At 35.1% G+C, this 20,634-nt stretch overlaps 1 protein-coding gene across 3 annotated transcripts in view; it reads left to right on the forward strand.

Annotated features, from left to right (window-relative positions):
* PRPF39 (pre-mRNA processing factor 39) overlaps window positions 1-20,634 on the forward strand; it is a 41,672-nt gene that overhangs the window by 9,349 nt on the left and 11,689 nt on the right. Inside the window, exons 1-5 of one of the 3 annotated variants that reach the window (XM_054592124.1) lie at window positions 9,118-9,219; window positions 9,402-9,470; window positions 9,574-9,736; window positions 9,866-9,984; window positions 15,666-15,833. In XM_054592124.1, coding sequence (XP_054448099.1) covers window positions 9,650-9,736; window positions 9,866-9,984; window positions 15,666-15,833 — 374 coding nt within the window. In that variant the 5' untranslated portion in view covers window positions 9,118-9,219; window positions 9,402-9,470; window positions 9,574-9,649. Of the gene's footprint in view, window positions 1-8,320; window positions 8,668-9,093; window positions 9,220-9,401; window positions 9,471-9,573; window positions 9,737-9,865; window positions 9,985-15,665; window positions 15,834-20,634 lie in introns of those variants that run through there. The other 2 variants (XM_054592059.1, XM_054592179.1) reach the window with 2 other exon arrangements.

The raw sequence follows: 20,634 nt of genomic DNA on the forward strand, positions 1-20,634 counted from the left end.
GTAGATCCACTTGTCTATTTTTGCTTTTGTTGCCTGTGCTTTTATCATCATATCCAAGAAATCATCGCCAAGCCTAGTATCATGAAGCTTTTCTCCTATGTTTTCTAAGAGTATTTACATTTAGGTTTTTTTTTTTTCTTCCTTTTCTTTTTCTTTTTTTTTCTTTTTTATTTATTTACTTTTTAAATACATTTGTCTCTGCCTCCCCCCCACCTCTTTCCCTTGCCACCTCCCACCTTCCCTCCCTCAGCTCTTCCCCTTTGGTTTTGTCCATGAGTCCTTGCTATATGTTCCTTGACTTTCCCCTTCCCTTCCCTTTCCCTGCCCCCCCCCCCTTCTCTCTTGTCTCTGTTGATTTCTTTTCCTTTCAGTGTTGCTGGTCATATTTTCCTTGCATCTTTGCATTGTTGGTTAGGTTCCGCTTATAGGTGAGATCATATGGTATTTGTCTTTCGCCCCCTGGCTTATTTCGCTTAGCATAATGCTCTCCAGTTCCATCCATGCTGTCGCAAAGTTTAGTACTTCTTTTTTTCTTTCTGCTGCGTAGTACTCCATTGTGTATATGTACCATCATTTTTTGATCCAATCATCTACTGAGGGGCATTTAGGTTGCTTCCAACACTTGGCTATTGTAAATTGTGCTGCTATGAACATTGGGGTGCATAGGTTCTTTTGTATTGGCGTTTTGGTGTTCTCAGGGTATATTCCCAGCAGGGGAATCGCTGGATCAAAAGGCAGTTCCATTTTCAGCTTTCTGAGGAAATTCCACACTGCTTTCCACAGTGGCTGCACCAGTCTGCATTCCCACCAACAGTGGACTAGGGTTCCCTTTTCTCCACAGCCTCGCCAGCACCTGTTGTTTGTGGATCTGTTTATGATGGCCATTCTGACCGGTGTGAGGTGGTACCTCATGGTGGTTTTGATCTGCATTTCTCTGATGGCTAGTGATGCAGAGCATCCTTTCAAATGCCTCTGGGCCCTCTGTATCTCCTCCTTAGAAAAGCATCTGCCCAGGTCTTTTGCCCATTTTTTGATTGGATCGTTTGTCTTCTTGGAGTAGAGTCGAGTGAGTTCTTTATATATCTTGGAGATCAAACCTCTATCTGATGTATCATTAGCAAATATATTTTCCCATACAGTTGGCTCCCTTTTCATTTTGCTGATGTTTTCTTTCGCCGTGCAGAAGCTTCTTATTTTGATGAGGTCCCACTTGTTTATTCTTTCCTTTATGGCCCTTGCTTTAGGAGACATATCAGTGAAAAAATGGCTGCGTGGGATATCTGAGAGTTTCCTGCCAATGTTCTCGAGGACTTTGATGGTGTTGCGACTTATATTGAAGTCTTTGATCCATCTTGAGTTTATTTTTGTGTATGGTGTCAGCTGATGATCCAATTTCAATTTTTTGCACGTAGCCGTCCAGCTCTCCCAACACCATTTGTTGAAGAGGCTGTTATTGCTCCATTTTATGCTTCTGCCCCCTTTGTCGAATATTAGGTGCCCATATAGACCTGGGCTTATCTCTGGGGGTTCTATTCTGTTCCACTGGTCTATGGGTCTGTTCTTGTGCCAGTACCAGATTGTTTTGAGTATGGTGGCTTTGTAGTAGAGTTTGATGTCCGGTATTGTGATCCCTCCTACTTTGTGTTTCTCAAAATTGCTGCGGCTATTCGGGGTCATTTATGGTTCCATATAAATTTTTGAAATGTCTGTTCTATTTCTGTGAAATACGTCATTGGTATCTTAATAGGGATTGCGTTGAATCTATAAATTGCTTTGGGTAGTATGGACATTTTGAGGATATTAATTCTTCCAATCCATGAGCACGGTATATGCTTCCATTTATTTGTGTCTTCCTTAATTTCTTTTTTCAGTGTTGTATAGTTTTCTGCATACAGGCCTTTTGTGTCTTTGGTAAAATTTATGCCTAGGTACTTTATCTTTTTTCGTGCTATATCGAATGGTATTTTTTTTTCTGATTTCTTCTTCTTCTATTGCATTGCTGGTGTACAAAAACGCCTTTGATTTCTGAATGTTGACTTTGTATCCTGCTGTTTTGCCAAATTCACTTATTAGGTTGAGGAGTTTTTTGGTAGAGTCTACAGGGTTCTCTATGTACACTATCATGTCATCTGCAAACAATGATACCTTTACTTCCTCCTTTCCTATTTGGATGCCTTTTATCTCTTTCTCTTGTCTGACCGCTGTGGCTAGGACTTCCAATACCAAGTTGAATAGAAGCGGTGAGAGCGGACATCCTTGGCGTGTTCCCGATTTTAGTGGGAAAGCTTTCAGTTTTTGCCCGTTGAGTATGATATTAGCTGTAGGTTTTTCATATATGGCCTTTATTACGTTGAGGAATGCCCCATTTATTCCCATTTTGCTGAGTGTTTTGATCATAAATGGGTGCTGTACCTTGTCAAATGCTTTTTCTGCATCTATTGAGATGATCATGTGGTTTTTGTCTTGTCTTTTATTGATGTGCTGTATCACGTTTACTGATTTGCGTATATTGAACCATCCCTGCATTCCTGGGATGAATCCCACTTGATCGTGGTGGATAATCTTTTGAATGTATTGCTGGATGCGGTTTGCCAATATTTTGTTGAGGATTTTAGCATCTATGTTCATCAGCGAAATTGGCCTGTAGTTTTCTTTCTTTGTAGGGTCTTTATCTGGTTTTGGGATCAGGGTGATGCTGGCCTCATAGAAGGAGTCTTGGAGTCTTCCCTCCTCTTGGATTTTTTGGAATAGTCTGAGAAGGACAGGGGTTAGCTCTTCCTTAAATGTTTTGTAAAATTCTCCTGGGAAACCGTCTGGCCCTGGGTTTTTGTGTGCTGGGAGTTTCTTGATTACTGCTTCAATTTCCCCAGCTGTTATCTGTCTGTTCAAGCTTTCTGTTTCTTCCTCCTTCAGTGTGGAAGATTATACTTTTCTAAAAATTTGTCCATTTCATCAAGATTTTCAAATTTCTTGGCATATAATTGTTCATAATAGTTTCTGATGATCATTTGTATTTCTGTGGTATCAGTTGTAATTTCTCCTCTTTCATTTCTGATATTATTAATTTGGGTCCTCTCCCTTTTTGTCTTGATGAGTCTGCTTAATGGCTTGTCAACTTTATTAATCTTTTCAAAGAACCAGCTTCTGGATTGGTTGATCCTCTGAATTGTTCTTTTTGTCTCTATGTCATTCAGTTCTGCTCTAATCTTGACTATTTCCTTCCTTCTACTTGCTCTGGGATTTATTTGTTGTTGTTTCTCCAGCTCTTGAAGTTGTAGTGTTAGGTCTTTTATTTGAAATGTTTCTATCTTTCTAAGGTAAGCCTGTATTGCTATGAACTTCCCTCTCAGGACTGCCTTTGCTGTGTCCCATAGGTTTTGGACAGTTGTCTGTTCATTTTCATTTGTTTCCAGAAATTACATTTAGGTTTTTAATGCATTTTGAGTTAATTTCCCTATCTGGTGTTAATAAGGTAAGGGTCCAACTTCATTCTTTTGCATTTGACACCCTTGTCAGAGATCATTTACCTGTGTATGTGAAAGTGTCTTTCTGGGAACTCTGTTCTAGTCTATTGGTCTTTTTGTCTTTATTTTAATATCACATGTTGTCTTTCTCCTTTTGATGGGGTGGGGCGGAGTAGGGGGGTGGGTGTGTGTGTGTGTGTGTGTGTGTGTGTGTGTGTGTGTGTGTGTTTGTATGTTTCCCCCACTTGCCATTTAATGTTGTTAGTTGAAAGTTATGGTTGTTAAGAAAAACTGGTACTAGTAATTGCCCCATTATAATGAATATGTTGGAATAACTTACTAAAAAATAGATACTATGTTCTTTTTCTTTTCCTTTCTTTGAGGATTTTCTTTTTTTCTTTTTCTTTTTTTATATATTTTATTGATTATGCTAATACAATTTTCCCATTTTTTCCTCCTCTTTATTGCCCTCCTATACCATTCCACCCCCCTCCCCTTAGTTCATGTAAAAAAATAACTACTGTGTTCTTTTGGCTCAGTGATTTTTCTATGGATAAGGCCAATGTTCTTAATTCTTTTTACATCACTTAATTGCAGGGTGTGGCGTAATTGGTAATCTGAAGATGTGGGGATGTGGTAAATTTGCTGATTCGTAAAGAAATCCTTACATCCCACTTAAATATGCAATTAGAATAGGGTAGGTAGTAAATGACTCAGAATGTATCAACCAGCAATCTTCTTTTGCCTTTTGACAAAAGATACAAAACTGATTAATTTGCATTCAGAAAATTAATCTGCAAATGTGTTTTTAAAGAAGGAGGATGAAGGAAATAAATGGAGAAACTTCTTTGATTTTTTTTCTGGGTCCTCAAATGGTTTAAACCTAGAAAAGTTTATGACATTCAGTCATTAGTGTAATGCTTGGATTCTCCTTTATTATGTACCGACTAGATTTGCTGCTTGTACTTTTTTCAAATTCCTCTGTAGAATTTTTTCTGTCATTTCTTAAATCTTTTGAAACCCTCTGTAAATTTTCTTCTTCTAACATTTCTTCTCAAATCCCTCTGGCTTTACCCTGCTCATTCTGCTGCTTACCCTCCCACTTCCATAATACAAAAACCCTCTTTATTTTCTTCAGTCTGTCGTCTTATCTTTGAATCAACCTTAATTTGTCTCTTCTTGGGAACTGTCAAGAATGTTTGAACTCTAAAGTTAAATGGACTGTTCCCTATTCTGCAGTACTTTATTATTTTTTTCTATTATTTCAAAACCTTTAGTTTTTCAAAATTAACACCAAGTTCTATATTTCATGAAGCTTTTCTAGATGACTGTAATTTTCATTTGATTTCTCTGATCTTTTTTGTTTCATTTGAAATTGCTTCTTTCTCTCTCATCGTTTTCCATGTTTTTCTCTCTTTCTGACTAGTTAATAAGCCTTAGAGTAGGGGTGTCGAACCCTGGGTCCACAATGGCTATTTATAAAATCGCAAATTTACTGAAAACATTACTTTGTTTTATTACTAAGTTTTTATACTGTTTTATTACTTAAGTGTGTACATTTTTTATATTAGTGATCGCAAACTTGGGACCTGCCTGATGATTTTAAAAGATTATCGAAAGGGCTGCTGCATAATAAGGGTTATTACATGAGGACTTTTTTGCTTATCTGTGGTGGTGGATATCATGAAAATTATGCATGGACTTTTTTTTTGCTCATCGTTTTTCATTAGTGTTTGGGTCTTTAATGTGTGGCCCAAGAGAACTCTTCTTCCAGTGTGGCCCAGAGACATGAAAAGGTTGGACACCTTTGCCTTTGAGTGTGGACTTATACTTAGCTGTTCTCTACAAGGAATGTAGTGAAGTGCTAGATGATATCAGATATGAAAGCTTAGTTTGTCCCCACCTGATTTCACTGCACTCCCCTTCTTTTCCTTGTTCATTTTTTTTATATTGCCTAGATTTACCTGATTATAACTAATTTTTGCAGTGACATTTAGTCTCAAAAAGTCTCTTGATTTAACATTTTAAATTTATCCTGTGTTGGGAAACAGTTTGCTTCATACTACATTTTGAAATAATAAACATTTAAAATCTGGTTTTCATATGTATGTGACAATTTAAAACATGCCCTTTATGCACACAAAAGAACCTAAAACTAGTAAGAAGAATAACAAATGTTTTACAATGTATATCATAAGGATCTGTTTCCTTAGTTTACAAAGAGCATGTACAAACCAGTGAGAAGAGAAATTAGTAATGCAATAGAAAATATGGACAAAGTATGTTGAAAGGCATTTTAAAAAAAAGAACTAGAAATTCAACCTCCTCATATTTACAGAAATGCAAGTCAAAATCAAGTACTGCATTATTTATTTATTTATTTATTTATTTATTTATTTATTCAAAGTCAAATGAGCAAAATTAAGTTTCATGGTGCTGAGAAGGGGAGATGGAGAAATTGACATTCTCATGCATAGGTTAATCAGTTAGGAATGCATTTGTCTTCAAGTAATGGAAAACCTGTCAATTGATAGTAGTTTAAAAAAACGGGGATTTATTTTTCTCACAAAGTATGAATCTGGCACTGTGTTATTATCATCTTGATTTCAGGGCTGGCAATTTTAATTTTTATGACCAATCTCTATTGACTGCTTCATGTGCATAGGTTGTTACAGATATGCTTACATTCAAGAAAAGAAAGTGATAGAACATACCTATGTGTTATTTGTGACCCTCTCTTTCTCTCCCTTTCTTCTTATTCTTACCTGAGGACATTTTTTCCCCCCATTGCTTTTAGAGAAAGAAACATTGATGTTAGAGAGAGAAACATCTGTTGGCTGCCTTCTCATATGTGCCCTGACTGGGGATTGAACCTGCAACCTTTTGGTGTAGTGGACAATGCTCCAGCCAGCTGAGCCACACTGGCAAGGGGTGTGACTCATTCACACTTTCTCTCTCTCTCTTTCTCTCTTTAACTTTTTGATCAGGAAAACAAAATCTTTTCTCCAGAGCTCTGCAGCAGATCCTTTTCAGTCTCCTGCTCCTTCCTAATAAAGGATTAGGTATCTTGCTTCTCTGAACAAATAAAACGTTTTGTTAGGAAGATGGTTAGAGGGGATAGTGGATAGTAACTAAAAGTCTTGTCAAATGGCTACTGCCGCTTTTCTAGAGATAGATCTTCAGCATCCTCCCAAATTTAATATGCATCTATTCTTTGATCCAGCAGTTCCATTGTTCACAGTTTACCTGTGAATAAATTCTGAATTATTTAGAGGACTTGATAGAAGTATAATACAACTTTCTGAGTATAAGCCTAGACCTCAGAATCAGTGGATTTGGGGCCAAGGGATCTGTATTTTTAAGAAATAGCTTACTAGGTGACTATTGTGGAGCTAGGTTTGAGAATTTTTGTATAGACTATAGGGAAACCCAGGTTTTTAAAGTAGGCATAAAATGGCGTGCACACATGCACACATGTCAGCCCGCCATTGGTATGCTGTAGCTGGCTTGTCTTAAAGCACAACAAAACCTTCCTTTTTTCCCTTTCACTTCTGTTAAATAATTGCAGGTAAGCCAAAAGAATGAAGTATCAGCCCAGTAATTTGGGCAGAACAACTGTAAACAACAATCAACATTTTTATTGGGTTTTACTTTATTTGTTATAAATCCTTACAGATTACACATGTTGTGCACGTGTGTGTATGCAATATAGTGGACATCTTTTTATATAAACACATATACATATTTCCTTTTTAACTATCATTTATTAATTCGTTGTATAAATACGCCATTTACTGAAGCAATCCTCTTTTTAATATTCCCCTCTCTTAGCTGTAATATGGTGTTGTAAGGAATGTTCTTAAACAAATATTCTTGTTTGATTGTTTTCATAACATAAAATATGCAAAATTAGTAAACCAGTCTTATGGTCTGTTTAGTTTGGAGAATGTTCTCTCATTTGAAAGACATGCCCTATAATTTAATGATTCACTTTCCATTTAAACTGATAGTGGAAGAGATGAAGTCAATTATGAAAATATACTGTAGCACTACCTTATAGCACAAAAGTATAATGCCTTATTTTATGGCCTTAACAACAAGATGACTTAATTTAAATGATTTTATGGTTACTGGAAATCTGGATAAATTTTACCATCTGGATAAATGATTTTATCCAGATGGTAAAATTTTCACAAATATGTTTTTAATAATATTTATTCACTAAGGCAACCACTCCTGTAATTTTTTAAAACCTCCATTTGTATCTTCTATAATGAAATCAAACCTAGCTGCTAGGATTTAAATTTTATTATAAGTGTATAGCGATATTTTTATCAATATAACCTTTTATTTTCTAAAACTTTATCCTGAGCTAAAGGATGAATTCCTCTCTAAAACATTTTATACCCATGACCAAAGTTTGTTTTATTTTACCTTTAGCCTTCAGAACAGACATTAAAGATAATTGCTGTTTTCCAGGATTAATAGCAAGATAGCATTCAGACATTGAATTTTAGGATTTTAGCTAGCTAAGAAGCATTGAGTTCAGATAGAATTGCTGCTTTTGGGAGCAGGCACAATTCTCACTTGTTTCATGGATGAAGGAAATAAGCCCTTAGTTACTTAGTTTTTATTCAAACACCCAACAATGAAATGGTGTATTTTTGGAAAATTTATATGTTACAGAATTTCATTATAATATAGAAATTAATAAACCTAATTATGAGTTATAGGAGAGATCAACAATTAAATTAATGTTTCTTTAATAGCTAATAAGAGCTTTTTAAAAAAAAGGTGGTTTTGATGATGCCAAATAAACATTTGGCATGTCTTTCTCTTTATTTTTGTTTCTACAGATCATTAACTGAAGACAAAATAAACAGCTATGCAAAATTCTCATATGGATGAGTACAGAAATTCTAGTAATGGCAGCTCAGACAACAGTTCAGAGGTAGTGGTAGAACAGTCTACTGATTTCACTACTGAAATTATGAATGTTACGGAAATGGAACAGTCACCTGATGGATCTCCTAATGTGAATGCAACTACAGAAGAAAATGAAATAGCAAATACTGTGGACCTTTCAGTGACAGAAACGGAAGCAAATTTCCCTCCAGATTATGAAAAATTTTGGAAAACTGTAGAAAATAATCCTCAGGATTTTACAGGCTGGGTGTATTTGCTTCAGTATGTAGAACAGGAGGTTAGTATTATTATAAATGGGACTAAGGGGACAGGTTAATGAAGTCATTAGACTGGGCCTTATTGTTTTATAATTAAAGTTACCTTTTAAAAAATAGTTTTCAGATTAAGCTGAATAACATTGGATATATGCATTTTTTAGCTTCAAAAAATGATATTAACAGTACAAAGTAATATTTGTAATAATTGATTTGTGTGTATGCATCTGTGTATCAAATCTAAATAAAAAGTTACCTTGTAGTTTGACAGAATTATTTCCTTCTGTTTCAAAAGATAAGACTGTCTTTGCAGAGAAAAGGACTGCTGTGTGGATGATTTTTATACCTGTCATTTATTTTATTTGAAATAATACATTTGAAAGGAATAATAAATATTTTTGTAACAAAAACTGCCAAGATGTTTAAACACCTCATTTTATTTTTACCAGAATCACTTGATGGCTGCCAGGAAAGCATTTGACAAATTTTTCATACACTATCCGTATTGCTATGGTTACTGGAAAAAGTATGCAGACCTTGAAAAGCGGCATGACAACATTAAACAATCAGATGAGGTACGTACATCACTGAATAAAGTTATTTCCATTAGGTACTGTAAGCCAAATAACAAAACAAAAACTTTTTTTTTTGGCTGGCAGTACCTACGATTTGTGGTCAAACAATTTTATAGGGTATTTTATTTGCATTTGTCACTCTTGTGGCATTTGTAGCTAATATTTTCTCTCTTTGTTGGCAGGTGCGTTAAACCTCTACAGTTTGTCAAGCTTTGCAGTGCAAGCCTCTGTATTACACTGCAGCTTAACAAGTAGGGCAGGGCTTTTCTCTCACTTACATTTATTTCTCATTTTCCAAACAATATAGTTGGTTTGCTAGTCACATTTGCTACGTCTTATTGCATTTTTGGTCAGACGCTGTCATTGGTGCTCTAATGGGTCTGTGCCCTATGGTCTGTAACCCAAAGCCTGCCCACACAACCCGGTCAGAATGCAGGGACTGCTGCGCTTTGAAGATCAAGACTCTGCACGTGGGGATCAGAACATTGCCATGTTCTATCCAACCTCCACCCAAATGGTAATGGTAGATTATTTAAACAAAATTCCAGTAATTAGTATTTCTAAGGTTCACCGGATAACACAGTGTTGCCTCTCTGTTAAGAAATAATTAAATATTTGAAGTACAGTTTTGTTGTTTTCTTCTTAGGTATATCGTCGGGGGCTTCAGGCAATACCTCTTAGTGTTGACCTTTGGATACATTATATAAACTTCTTAAAAGAAACATTGGACCCTGGGGATTCTGAGACAAACAGTACAATAAGAGGGTATGTGAAACTCAGATACTCAAATGTGTTCAGATATAAATTATAAGTCAAGGATTCTATGTTGATAATAGAACTATTTGTAAATGTTAAACTAAAAGTTTAACTTTCATATATTTTTCACCATTTAAAAAGAATGATACATGTATGCATGATTATTAAAAAAGCAGGTAATAAAATCCCCTGCATTTCACATCCCCTTTTTTTAAAAATAATTTTTTAAGAAGATTTTATTTATTTATTTTTAGAGAAAGGAGAAGGGAGGTAACAAGAGAAGGAGAGAAACATTAATGTGTGTTGGTCTCTCACATGCCCTCAACTGGGGACCTGGCCCACAACCCAGGCATGTGCCCTGACTGGGCATCAAACTGGTGACCCATGTTTTGTAGGCTGGTGCTCAGTTCACTGAGCCACACCAGCCAGGGCACACACACCCCTTTCTTTATGTCCCCAGTTCCACTCTCTTCCTGGTTAATGGCTTGATGTATGTTCTTTCGGCTTAACAATTTAACAGTAATCCACAACCTTCGGACCAACTGGTTGATGTGTGTTCTTTCAGCTACACACAGACACACGTGTATATGTGTACACAATATCCTTCTCTTTTTTCCAGAATGTTTTGGAATCTTTACCATAATTTTTTAACCATTGCAAAGTATTTTACAGTATCAAGGTACTGTATTTTATTTGACCAAATACATATTTGTGAGAAATATCAGTGCTTCACAACTCTATAGGAGTATTTGTGTAGAGGTGTTCCAAATGGAACCTGTCACAGGGAACACACAACTAAGTTTTATCAAATGTTTCTTCAAAAGAGGTATTTTAAACTCCTGCAGTGTGTGAACATAGTCGTTTCCCCATAGCTAGAATACATTTTTCTTTAACCTTCAATAGTATCACATTTTATTTTACATATTTCTGGATTGTTCACCATGGTTTGCAGTCTTTTTATATGCTTGTATAAGCTGTTTTCACATTGCCTGTTCATATAATTTAATCCTTTTACTTTTGGGTTATCTTTTTCTTACTGATTTCAAAGATTTAAAAATGTTTTTTTTTATTTTTTTCAAAGCATGTGTGTATAGTTTGAAAAGTCGTTGAACTGCTCGTAACAGAAAGCAGTCCCTCTACCTCTCTTCAAATATTTTAGCTCTTTCTTCTGGTATTTTCTAACATGCTTTTAATAGTAGCTCCCTATTGCTTTTTCTCTGTCTTCACTAGCTGAGGACATTACGAGTCTGTTGTGGTAGCTAAGAATTTTAGTTCACTTCTGTCCTGTTGTTCCATTCCTCATCTTTCCAAATGGGTAGGTTTCATAGCCTTTTGTTTTTCCTGGAGTTAATTACTACTTCTACCCCTACCCCCTTTATTCCATTTGCCTAGATTTTTTTGAACATTTAGAAATTTTCACCCCCTCCAACAACTACTTTGAGTAGTCAGTACTAAAACTATGTACAAATACTATGTAAGTTATTTTTTGGAGTTAAAAATTGAATTTAGTATGAAAATTCTAAAAGAATTAATTACGCTCTGAAATCTATAAATTCTATTTTTTTCCCTTCCCTGTTTAACCTGTCTCTCCTGGAACCTTCTCTTCTGTAATCTGTACTGGTTGATCTGTTCTTTTTTTGCCATACAACAGTCTTGGGATTTTTTTTTATCGTTATGATTCTAGGATATGTCTTTACCTCATTCTTGGTTTCTGGCTCTATTTATTAAGAGTTTATTAGATCCTGCTCTTTCTTGGTTCATGCCTATCTTTTAGAGAAGTACATCCTATTACTTGATAAAGGATGCTTGGGATATGAAAAAGAAATTAGGCTTTATATGACTGAAACACCCAAATTAATGGTCCAGTGGGACATAGAGTTGAAAGTAATTTTTCCTTAGGGCTTTGAAGGTATCTCTTCATTCATTTTATAGCTTCAGGTGTTGCTGTTGAAAAGTATGATATCATACTTCTGGATTCTCATAATATGACTTGCTCTTCTCCATGGAAGCTTTTAAAATGCTCTTGTCTTTGACTTAATGCAATTTTCTTATGATGTGCTTTGGTATGGCTTTTCTTTTTTCTAATTGTTTTGTGCTTGTTTTACTTAATGGGACTTTTCAATCAGGGATGTGTATGTCCTCCAGTTCTTAGAAATGTTGTTATTGTGTGTATTCATATTTTGATAATTTTCTTTCCTTTGATTTCACTATTTTTAATACCTAAGACTCTTCCTTGTTCTTTGTTCCTTTTCTTATATCCTCCTATTATTATATGGCTGCACATCTTTTTATTATTTCTTTGAGGGTATTAAAAATAGCTGAAGTTTTTCTCTGTTCCTGGGACTGTGTCCTCTGAAGGTTTTGTTTTGTTTCATCTCTGACATGGCTGATTTCTGAATTAGATATTAATAAACTGAATGGAAGCTCTGTGTGTTTTGTATTAGGATCCATTTTTAGCTGGGCTTCACAGTAAAGTGATCATGTGGCTGGCTACTCAGTTTTTGTTGGACTCCCAGTGTTGGCATCCTCATACCTTATTCACGTGCCAAGCAGTTTCTTCATTGAAGGATCATCTGAACTAGGGAATGTATACCTAGTTGCAGGATTCCCATAGTTGGCCAGGAAATGAGGTTTAAGCTCTCTTACCGTTCATTAATCAGACCTTCTTTTAAACATTCTGACTTTTTATTATCTTTCCTCTCCCAGCTTCCTCTATTTTCTTAGTGTCTGGTACATTAATTTCCTGAATCATTTTGGGTTTCTACAGGGGCAGTGACATGTATTTTACCCTTATAAACCTCACACACAAATATACACATGTATACATATACACATTTGATTTATTTAGGGTATGTTTTTATTATTTAGAAGTTTTGTTTTTATTGTTATTATTCAGTGTTCAATCTCTTACTGGTTTCAGAGTTCCGTGCCTATCTTGCCAAGACTATATAAATCTTGTATTTTCTTCTAATTTTTTTAAATAGCTTTTAAAAAATTATCTGGCATTTAGTTTGTGTCCTTTGTGAAATAGAGATTAACCTTTTTTAAAATTTATTGAATAGTCCAGCTTTTCTGCATTGATTTAAAATACCTTCTTTATTATATACTAAATACTCAAATATACATTGATATGTTCTGTTGAAACATTTTTCTGTTCCCAGGCCAGTGCCATACTTTTAATTACTATAGTTTTCTAATTTCGTTTGATAACTTTCAGGAAAACTCCTGCTGCATTGTCCTTATACAAATATTTTACATTGTTGGATTTCAAATGAATGTTAAAAATTTTTTTTTCCTATTCACCCAAAATTTGTTAGAGATTTGATTGGGATTCTGTTAAAGTTGTAGATTAATTTAGCTGGTATAGATTTAGACTATTAAAAATCTCTCCTGATTTTAAAATACTTAATTTGAAAATACGTATCTAAAGGTTTTATCCCATTTGGATATCAAATCTGATTATTAAAATTGTTTACAGAAATGTACTGATCTGAATTAGGTATTTAAAAAATATATTTTTATAATAAACTAATTTTGGAAATAAATGTAACTAATTAATTAATTTAATCCTCACTTGAGGGCATGCTTACTGATTTTAGAAAGAGGAGAAGGAGGGAGAAAGAGAGGGAGAGAAACTTCGATCCATTGCCTCTTGCACACGTCCCAACCAGGAACTAAATCACCAACCTAGGCATGTGCCCTGACCAGAAATAGAACCCGCAGCCTTTCACTTTGCAGAGTGACGCCCTTCCAAGTGAGCCACACTGGCCAGGGCTGGAATTTTATTTGTATTAATTTATTGTTTGTTTGTTTTAGAGAGAGAGGTGGAGAAAGAAGAGAGAGAAACCGATTTGTTGTTTCACTTATTTCTGCATTCATTAGTTGATTCTTGTATGTGCCTTTATTCGAGATTGAACCCACAACCTTGGTGCATGGGGATGATGCTTTAACTAACTGACCTACCTGGCCAGGACTAATTATGGAATTTTAGAATCAGGAAAGACTTTTGAAGGCTTTAAAATATCTGTATACTTCTCATTACAAGGCCACTGGATCCCTTTCTGGAGATTTATTTTGCCTGGAAATTATTCCTTAAATTGATAGTAATTGTATATTCTGCCCTAAATGAATCCATTCAGCAAATAGTTCAAGTTTAAGAAATACATGTTTGTAGTGTGTATGTTTTGAATTTTAATTTTATGGTAAAACTACATAAAATACATTTATTTATTCCCTTTATGTTTTTTCACCTTTTTAAAAGGTTTTATTTATTTTTAGAGGGGAAAGGAGGGAGAAAGAAAGGGAGAGAAATATCAATGTGTGGTTGCCTCTTGCATGCCTCCAACTGGGGACATGGCCTGCAACCCAGGCATGTGCCCTGACGAGGAATCAAATCAGCGACCCTTTGGTTAATAGGCTGGTACTCGGTCCACTGAACCACACCAGCCAGGGCTTTTCTCACTTTTTTTAAAGCAGCTATTATGTACTTCTTTATTATTCCTTCTACCTTTTAATCTGTTTGTATAGGAAACAGTTAAATATCATTTTGAATTTATCATTATTTTATTTATTTTTTGAAGATTTTATATAATTATTTTTAGAGAGAAGGGAAGGAGAAAGAGGGAGAGAAACATTAATGTGTGGTTGCCTCGCGTGTGCGCCATACTGGGGACCTGGACCGCAACCCAGGCATGTGCCCTGACTGAGAATTGAACCTGTAACCCTTTGGTTCGCAGGCTGGCACTCAATCCATTGAGCCACAACAGCCAGGGCTATCTATTTTATTTTTGATATTTAGAAAAAAAAAATTGAACTTTGATATATATTGCGGTAGTAGCCCTCTTTTCCACAATTTTGCTTTTCACAGTTGCAGTTCCTGCGGTCAACCTCAGTCTGAATAAATTAATCAGAAACTTCCAGAAATAAACAATTCATAAGTTTTAAAGTGTGTGCCATTCTGAGTAGCATGACGAAATCTTGTGCCTTCCTGCTCTGTCATGACTGGGATGGGAATCATTCCTTTGTCCATAGCATCCACACTGTATATGCTACCTGCTTGTTAGTCCCTTTAGTAGCTGTGTAGGTTATCAGATTGACTTTTGCAGTATTGCAGTGTTTGTGTTCAAGTAACCCTTGTTTTACTTAATATTGGCCCCAAAGCGCAAGAGTAGTCATTCTGGTGATTCAGATATGCCAAGGAGAAGCCGTAAAGTGCTTCCTTTAAGTGAAAAGGTGAAAGTTCTCGACTTAATAAGGAAAGAAAAAATGTCGTATGCTGGGGTCGCTAAGATCTACGGTAAGAGCAAATCTTCTATCCATGAAATTATCACGAAGGAAAAATAAATTTGTGCTGGTTTGCTGAGAGACCACATTCACGTAACTTTTAATACAATATATTATGATCGTTCTGTTTTATTATTAGTTAATTGTCGTGCCTAATGTATAAATTTTACGTTATCAGAGGTATGTATACATAGAAAAAAATTATAGCTCTGTTCTATCTGTGATTTTTATAGGCATCTACTGGGGTCTCGGAACTAATCCCCTCTGGATAAGAGATAACTATTGTGTATCAGTTTGAGGTGTACAGCTTAATGATTTGATATTTGTATATATTGTAAAGTATAGAAATAATATTTTTAAAGTGAATTTATCTGGAAAGATAATTTAAAGGTAATTTAATTTTTCAGAACTTTTGAGCATGCTGTTCTAGCTGCAGGAACAGATTTCCGGTCTGACAGACTATGGGAAATGTATATAAACTGGGAGAATGAACAGGGAAACCTGAGAGAAGTTACAGCCATATATGATCGTATTCTTGGTATTCCAACACAACTGTATAGTCATCATTTTCAGAGGTAGGTGGAAAAATTAGATTGTTAAAACATCTGATTACTCAGGTAATTAATTTATAATATTAAGGATTATAATTGTCTTGAAATGGTATGTTAAGAGTGTTGGATGCAAGCAGGGATATATTTTTTTGCTCAATAACCATAATTTATACACTTTTAAATTTAGATATTTTCTCATTTATCTTATGAATTGGTTAGGAATTTTACTGTTTCTAGACATGAGTTTCTCCTTACATTTTATAGATGAGAAAGCAACAGAAAGCCTGTCTTTAGACTGAGGTATTTCAGAGTAGTGAAGGAATGAGAAAATAGAATCTGAGTTTAATTATTCTTTGTAGTACTAAATTAACCCTGCACATGGCACATTTTTTAAACTTAATGATTTACTAAAGACATATTCTTGTGATTTATGTAATACCTATATTTGAAACAGTGAAGTATGTATTTTATGTAGTAAGCCTTATCTATAGTCAGAATCAAAATCATTTCAGTTTTCTACTGTGATTTTTCATTAAAATTGGTGTCATTTCACTTTAATTAGAGCTGCTGAAACAACTAATTCTGTGTACATTCTAAGTTGTGATGTAATCAGAATATCCCATTGATATGTTCTCAAAGTCTTTCTGAGCAAGAAAGTATAACTGTATTGATACATATGTGCTTCTTTAAACTGTAATATTTTCTACATTTTTGTCTTATTTATATAACTAGTATTGTGTTAGAGCCTGTAAACTGAAGTACTTTTTAAATAAATGTTTTTCAAAATTTTCTTTTATGAAAAAGTAGATGAGTTAATGAAGCATCTGAAAAGTACTGTGTATCAATTTGCTAAGACAGAAGTTGTTATGAAGACCAGGGTTAGATAGAGGAAGCATGTAGATCTGAATATATTGTCCCTGTATTTTATGGAATAGATGAGGTGGGAAGGTTTCTAGGATATAATGAGGAAGGGAGACAGTTACTATAAGGCAGTATAAACACAAAGCTTGGCATATGGAAATGCTAGGTGAATATTTCTTGAATAAATACAAAATTTTTTTTTTTAACTTTTAATTATTTTTACTTAAAACTTATTTTTATTTTTTAAACAATTCTATTCAATTATAGATTACAGTCAGTATTATTTTGTATTAGTTTTAGGTGTACAACATAGTGGTTAGACAATCATATTTTACAAAGTATTTGCCCCAGTGATTTCTGTACCCCCCAGACACCACATATAGTTATTATAATATTACTGACTATATTTTCTATGCTGTACTTCACGTCCCCATGACTGTTTTGTAATTGCCAGTCTATACTTCTCATCCCTTAACATTTTCTTTTTTTAAAAAAAGGTTTTATTATATTTAGAGAGAGGAGAAGGGAGGGAGAAATATGAGTGTGTGGTTGCCTCTTGCGTGCCCTCCGCTGGGGACCTGTCCTGCAACCCAGGCATGTGCTCTGACTGGGGAATGGAACCGTGAACCCTGTGGCTACCAGGCCAGTGCTCAATCCACTGAGCCACACCAGCTGGGGCCCTTAATGGTTTCCTCCCAGTATTCCAAGCCCCTCCCTCTTCCAACCATTAGTCTGTTCTTTGTGAGTCTATTTCTATTTTGTTTGTTTATATTGTTCTTTAGATTCCACCTTTAAGTGAAATCATGGTATTGTCTTTTTTTTTAAGTTTTTTAAATTGAAATTTTTCCATTACCATTTTGTTGCCTTATACTGCCCCTCCCTCCAGCAATCACTACACTGTTGTCCATGTCCATGAGTTCTTTTTCCTTTTTGCTCAATCCCTTTGCCTCCTACCCTCTCCCCTTTAGCTGTTATCTTACTCTCTTGTCTTTGAGTCTGTGTCTGTTTTGCTTGTTAGTTCAATTTGTTACTTAGATTCTACATATAAATGAAATCTTATGATATTTGTCTTTCTCAGAATACTTATTTCACTTAGAATAATGTTCTCCAGGTCCATCCATACTGCTCAAAGGGTAAAATTATCTTTTTTTTATGGCTGAGCAGTATCCCATTGTGTAAATGTCCCATAGTTGGTTTATTCACTCATCTACTGATGGACACATGGGCTCCTTCCATAACTTGGTGATTGTAAATAAAGATTCAATGAACATACGGGTGCTTATGTTCTTTTGAATTAGTGTTTTGGGTTCTTTTGGATAGATTCCCAGAAAGGGGATGTTGAGTCAAAAGGCAGTTCCATTTTCAATTTTTTGAGGTACCCCCATACTGTTTTCCCAGGTGACTTCACCAGTCTGCATTCCCACCAACAGTGCAAAAGAGTTCCCCCTTCTCCACGTCCTCACCAGCACTTGTTCTTTGTTGATTAATTGATGTTAGCTGTTCTGACAGGTTTAGCACATATCTCATTGTGGTTTTAATTTGCATTTCTCTGAGGATTAGTGACATTGAACATCTTTTCGTAAGTGTATTGACCATCTGTATGTCGTCTTTGGAGAAGTGTCCAGGTCCTTTGTCCATTTTTTAATTGCGTTGTTTCTTTGGTGTTGGGTTATGTAAGTTCTTCATAAATTTGGATATTAACCCCCGTATCAAATGTATAGGCAAATATGTTCTCCCATTTTGTGGGTTGTCTTTTTATTTTGTTGACATTATCCTTTGCTGTGCAAAAATTTTTTAGTTTGATGTAGTCCCATTTATTTTTACTTTTGTTTCCTTTGCCTGGGGAAATATATCTGATAAAATATCCCTACAAACTATGTCTGAGATTTTGCTGTCTGTGTTTTAAGATTTTTATGGTTGCGGGTCTAATATTAAGCCTTTAATCCATTTTTAGTTTATTATTGTGTGTGGTGTAAGATGATGATCTAGTTTCCTTTTTCTATATGTACCGGTCCAATCTTCCCAACACCATTTATTGAATAAACTATCTCCCATTGTATATGTTTGTTTCCTCTGTTGAATATATTTGACTATAAATGTGTGGGTTTATTTCTGTGCTCTCTATTCTGTTTCATTGATCTATGTGTCTGTTTTTATGCCAGTATTACTCTGTTTTGATTACTATAGCGTTATAGTATAGTTTCAGATTAGGTAGTGTGATTCCTCCAACTTTTTTCCAGATCACTGTTGCCATGCAGGGACTTCTGTGGTTCCATATAAATTTTTGTAATATTTGTTCTAGTTCTGTGAAATATGTCATTGAGATCTTAGAGGAATTGCACTAAATCTGTAGATTGCTTTGGGTAGAATGGACACTTAATAATGTTAATTTTTCCTATCCATGAACATGGTATGTCTTTCCACTTATTTGTATCTTCTCTTTCTTTCTTCAGTGTCTGATAATTTTCCAAGTACAGGTTGTTTACATCCTTGATTAGGTATATTCCTAGGTATTTTATTCTTTTGAAGCAATTGTGAATGGGATTGTTTTCTTTATTTCCCTTTTGTTTGTTATTGGCATATAAAAATGCAACTGATTTCTGAATATTAACTTTGTATCCTGCTACTTTGCTGAATTCATTTATCATTTCTGATAGTTTTTTGGTGGACTCTTTGGGGTTCTCTCTATACACTATCGTGTCATCTGCAAATAAAGACACTTTTACTTTCTTTCCAATTTGGATGCCTTTTGTTTCTTCTTCCTGTCTGATTGCTGTGGCTAGGACTTCCAGTACTATGTTGAATAAGAGAGGTGAAAGCAGATATCCCTGTCTTCTTCCCAATCTTAAGGGGAACGCTTGAAGTTTTGCCCGTTGAGTACGATGCTGGCAGTGGTTTTGTCATATATGGCCTTCATTATGTTTAGGTATGTTTCCTCTATTCCCACTTTGTGAGTTTTGATCATAAATGGGGGCTGGATTTTATCAAAAGCTTTTTCAGCATCTAATGATTTGATCATGTGGTTTTTATCCTTTGAATCATATTTATTGATTTTTTTAAATGTCGTACCAACTTTGCATTCCTGGAATAAATCCCACTTAATCTTGGTTAATGATCTTTTTGATACATTGCTGTATTCGGTTTGCTAATATTTTTTTTTGAGGACTTTAGCATCTGTGTTCATTAGGGATATTGGCCTGTAATTTTCTTTTTTTGTATTGTCTTTATTTACATGGTTTTGGAATTAGGATAATGCTGGCACATAAAATGTGCTTGGGAGCCTACCCTCCTTCTTGAATTTTTGGAAATAGTTTGAGGAGAGGTGTTAGTTCTGCCCAGAATGTTTTGTAAAAGTTCATCTGTGGAGCCTTCCAGTCCAGGGCTTTTGTTTGTTGGGAGTTGTTTCATTACTGCTACAATTTCATGAGGTGTAATCTGTTCAGATTCTGAGTCTTCCTGATTTAGTAATGGAGATTGTTTGTTTCTAGGGAGTTTATCCCTTTTGTCCAGGCTGTCCAGTTTGTTTGCATAAAGATGTTCATAATGATCATAGTAAAGTAGAAGCAGATTCATTGCTTTACTCAGTCATTTGAATGTGATGACCATACAGTACACATGCTCACTCAACAGCATGTACCATCCCCACTGACTACTACAGTTAAGTCATTGTTCACACATGCACATTTCAGTCCACTTTCCTTGGCTGCCTGGTTACACTGATGCCATGCAAACTGTTCTTGTTATATTAACAGTGACTGGATCTTTTCTGGACAGACCTCCATACACTGAACATTTAAGAAAAGATCTCATTTAAAATCTTTCTTAGCCATGAGGATTTTGTAATGTTATCTTCTCCAGACCTAGTTTTTGGAAGTTCCTAACCTCTAGAAATACTTTTATACTGATAATTTCCTAAAAGGTAGTGTTTTATACTTTTATGACTGTAACACCTTTTTCACTTCCC

This window comes from Pteronotus mesoamericanus, unplaced genomic scaffold (assembly GCF_021234165.1).
Source record: "Pteronotus mesoamericanus isolate MK-2021 breed Mesoamerican mustached bat unplaced genomic scaffold, CSHL_Meso_final contig_100, whole genome shotgun sequence".
NCBI classification, from domain to species: Eukaryota; Metazoa; Chordata; class Mammalia; order Chiroptera; family Mormoopidae; genus Pteronotus; species Pteronotus mesoamericanus.